This window comes from Mastomys coucha, unplaced genomic scaffold (genome assembly GCF_008632895.1).
Source record: "Mastomys coucha isolate ucsf_1 unplaced genomic scaffold, UCSF_Mcou_1 pScaffold15, whole genome shotgun sequence".
In the NCBI taxonomy this organism is placed as follows: domain Eukaryota; kingdom Metazoa; phylum Chordata; class Mammalia; order Rodentia; family Muridae; genus Mastomys; species Mastomys coucha.
The window spans coordinates 74062476-74066357 of NW_022196897.1; the positions used below are offsets into that span (position 1 = coordinate 74062476).

General features: G+C 32.7%; 1 protein-coding gene across 1 annotated transcript; it reads left to right on the top strand.

The window, feature by feature from the left end:
- Positions 1 to 237: 237 nt before the first annotated feature.
- On the top strand, positions 238 to 1182 carry LOC116092147 (olfactory receptor 5W2-like). The gene has a single exon (XM_031373498.1). The coding sequence runs from the start codon at positions 238 to 240 to the stop codon at positions 1180 to 1182; it is 945 nt and encodes a 314-aa protein (XP_031229358.1).
- The last annotated feature ends 2700 nt before the right edge of the window (positions 1183 to 3882 follow it).

Below are 3882 nucleotides of genomic sequence, written 5' to 3' on the forward strand. Positions count from 1 at the left end.
TGCTTCATGAAGATCAAGGAAATGTAATCAAATTTTCTAAACAGCCTAGCTGAGATATTAGCTTTAAAAATCTTTCAATTAAACGGCAGTGAATCTTTAAATTGACTTATGACATACTTTTAGAATAATAATAATACTTGGACCCAATTATGTTCTGTGTTGCAGATGCATTGTTGATGCTCAGAAGGCAATACCTATATTTCCAATTCTCTTGAACGTTTTGTAAACATTTTAAACATGCAAAGAAGAATGGAGAGGGAAAATTGTTCTTCCTTTACTGAATTCATACTAATGGGAATTACCAACAACTCTGAAGTAAACGTGACTCTGTTCACAATATTTCTACTGGTTTATCTCATCAATCTCATTGGGAATCTTGGAATGATTTTTTTAATTAAAGTGGATCCACAGCTACAAACCCCAATGTACTTTTTCCTCAGTAACCTCTCCTTCTGTGATCTCTGCTATTCCACAGCAGTTGGGCCCAAGATGTTAATGGACATATTTGATAATGATAAGTCAATTCCATTTTTTGGCTGTGCTCTGCAATTCTTCATTTCCTGTACATTTGTGGATTCTGAATGTATACTTCTGGCAGTGATGGCCTTTGACCGGTACCAGGCCATCAGCAACCCCTTACTTTACACAGTGAACATGTCCAGCAGACTGTGCTCCTTATTGATGGCTGGAGTTTATTTTGTAGGTGTGGCAGACTCTTTGATCCATACAACACTGACATTTCAGTTGTGTTTCTGTGGATCTAATGAAATCGATCACTTCTTTTGTGATATCCCTCCCATCTTACTACTGTCCTGCTCAGACACACAGGTCAACGAGTTAGCAATATTCACAATTTTTGGATTCATTGAATTGAGTACCATCTCAGGAGTTATTGTCTCCTATTGTTACATCATCTCATCAGTCTTGAAGATCAGTTCTGCTGAGGGCAGGTTCAAAGCTTTCTCTACCTGTGCCTCCCACCTGACTGCAGTTGCGATTTTCCAGGGAACTGTACTTTTCATGTATTTCCGGCCAAGTTCTTCTTATTCTCTTGATCAAGACAAAATGAGCTCACTGTTTTATATCCTTGTGATTCCCATGCTAAACCCTTTGATTTACAGCCTGAGGAACAAGGATGTGAAAGAAGCCCTGAAAAAACTGAAACATAAAAGATGCTGTTAAATACATATTGAAAATTCTCTACCTTTTTTGCACAGTGATTGTTTTCTTAAAACTATCTCCGATGAGAAAATTGAATTTGATCTAATATTTATTTAGTGAAATTGCTGTTCACTTTAGTACTAAAGTATAGTAAAATTGTTACCCAAACACTACAGTGCATTCTAAGTGTGTGTATATGCACACGTGTGTATATAGATATGTGTGTATGAATATGTGTACATGTGTGTATTATCACTTTCTTTTACTTAGATTTTATAAGACTGTATAACCCAGTATCAGGATTATTAGAGGAAGATTTTCAGGATGAAATTTATTGGAACTTAATAGAAATATTCATCAAACTATTTTTTATTTGGCCTTATCTTCTTTTTCTATCATAACTCTAAGTCTCACCTTGCTAGCTATTTACCAATATTTCAAAATATACATTTTGTCCATAAATAATGCTGCAATTGACTGTGTTGTATTATTTTTGCACCCAGTTCCCTGACCTTGATACACTTTTTTTCTCTTTGGCTTTGAAAGAACAAGCTACAGATAACTAGAATATGGTAGTTTGTGTACAGGTTCAGTAAGATAGCATTGAGATTTCCACAAATAATGGACATTAAGTATAAAGAGGCATTTGAAATTCTCTAAGTCTCACTTTGTATTTTACTGTTATGGAGAAATATTACTGATAATCCTCATAAATTAGTTAAAATATAATAATAATATTAAGAGACTCAAAGATCAGAATGTTCTAGAATTATGTAGAAATAGTTTCTAGTATTATGATAAACTAGAAATTCACCCTGTCTTCCCTTTCTCCTCCCTCTCTTTCTTCTGCTGCATCTGCAAATGTACATAAACATTAATCATTTCATGGAGAGTTCAGAGCTCTTTAATTGAAGTAACTATGCTAGCTGATAATTAAGTTAAATGATTTCTAGAATCTCTTCTAGTTATCGATATTTTGCTCATATTATCTGTGATTGTAAATTTTGAGTATATTGCTATGTGAAATTCATACTATTTATAAATATATTCACATAATAAACTTAGTGTTGCAAATGCATATGCAAGGATTGCATTTAATCTTGATTTTTTGTGTTATCTGAAATAATAGCACCACTGAGATAATATTAACTTTCAAAAGCTAATTATTCTTTAATATGTCCTTGTAATGGCATGTTAATTGTATTTAGAGTTTCTTTTTTTTTATGATTTCAAACTCAATTCCTCTAATAAACAGTAACAAGTTCTCTGTTAAGATGTTTAAAATGGAGAAAAAAATTAAGTCTGGCTGTTGGAAGAAAATTCAATAAATAGCTATTTTACATGGATAAAGTCATAGTGGTACAATTTGTGAATGTCACATCAGGCATGCACAAAAATGTATCATACATGACAGGAGCAGTCAGAAAATATTGAATTAGGTCTAAAAAGATATGAAGAATTTACTGTACACATATATACAAAACTCTTGCAAATTATTGCCTCATTTTAACATTACCAGCTAGGTAGCACTCTCTAAGAGGCTAAAATCTGGTTAGCATTTAAAAATCGGTTAACTAGCTGGAATTTATTTCTCTCATATCATTTTTCTGGATTTTGGTAAAAAAATCTCTTTAAATAACTAAAGTGTCCATTCAACTTGCTGATAATCAAAACTCTAGATAAGAAACACTGTTTCCATCTTGTATCAAGACCCCAGCAATGCATAGATAAACTGCATCAGCTAGTGAGAATGGGCATTATTTTCATTTAAGTGCAACTGGTATTAGCATTCAATCATCTTCGTGTAAATTATTTATACAGACCAGCCACTGTAAACCCAGAGTGAAAAATATAGTTATAACAATGCAAGAATATGCCCAGTATGCTCCTACATTAAAGAAAGTATACTGAAGGGAGCGACAGAAATAAGGTTCAGAGATTAGCACAACACACCAATAAGAAGCTAACCACTTGGAGAATATTAGAAAGCAACATGGAGCCTAGGCTACCCATTATTTACTGTGTGCATACAGGAATACTAAATTTTAGATGTATAAGTTAAAGATTGATTTTAAGTTATTAATTTAACTACCATTTGTCCTCTGTGCTAAACTAAATTTTATAGTTAAATGTGTTACTGCGTAAACACTTCAAAGCAATCTTCATTAAAATGCTGCAAAGAAAAGCAATACACATTATCCAAAACCAAGGATGTCATTGCAGTTCACAGTTTGTATAATAAATACCTCCCTTTCAATCATTAAGACCACTACCTCCTACCTACTCTTTGGCACGAACTTGAAGCGACTTACACTGAACAGCAACACAGGCAAATGCTTTTAAGGTTTTTGCAAAGCAACACAACTAGTAAAATAAAAAAAAATATTTAATTAAGATGGTGCAAAAATTAATTGTTTTAATTGTACTATAAAAGCAAAGCTTAATATATCCTAGTACTGTATTGTATAGTTTGATTCACCTTAGAACTTAAAAGGAGCATATCTAATAAAGTAAAAATGGTCAAAGCTATGACAATGGCTTCTTATTCATGTTTGGAGTAAAAGTAAAATCATGTCTGAGATGTATGTGAACATCTGTCACTTTTTAAAACTTAAAAGTGGTAACGTACCATTCTATTTCAGACAGAAACTTCACATTTTTCTTTCCAACTACTTGAGCTAAACACAGTAGCTTAAATATACTTCAAGGTTCTGCATTATG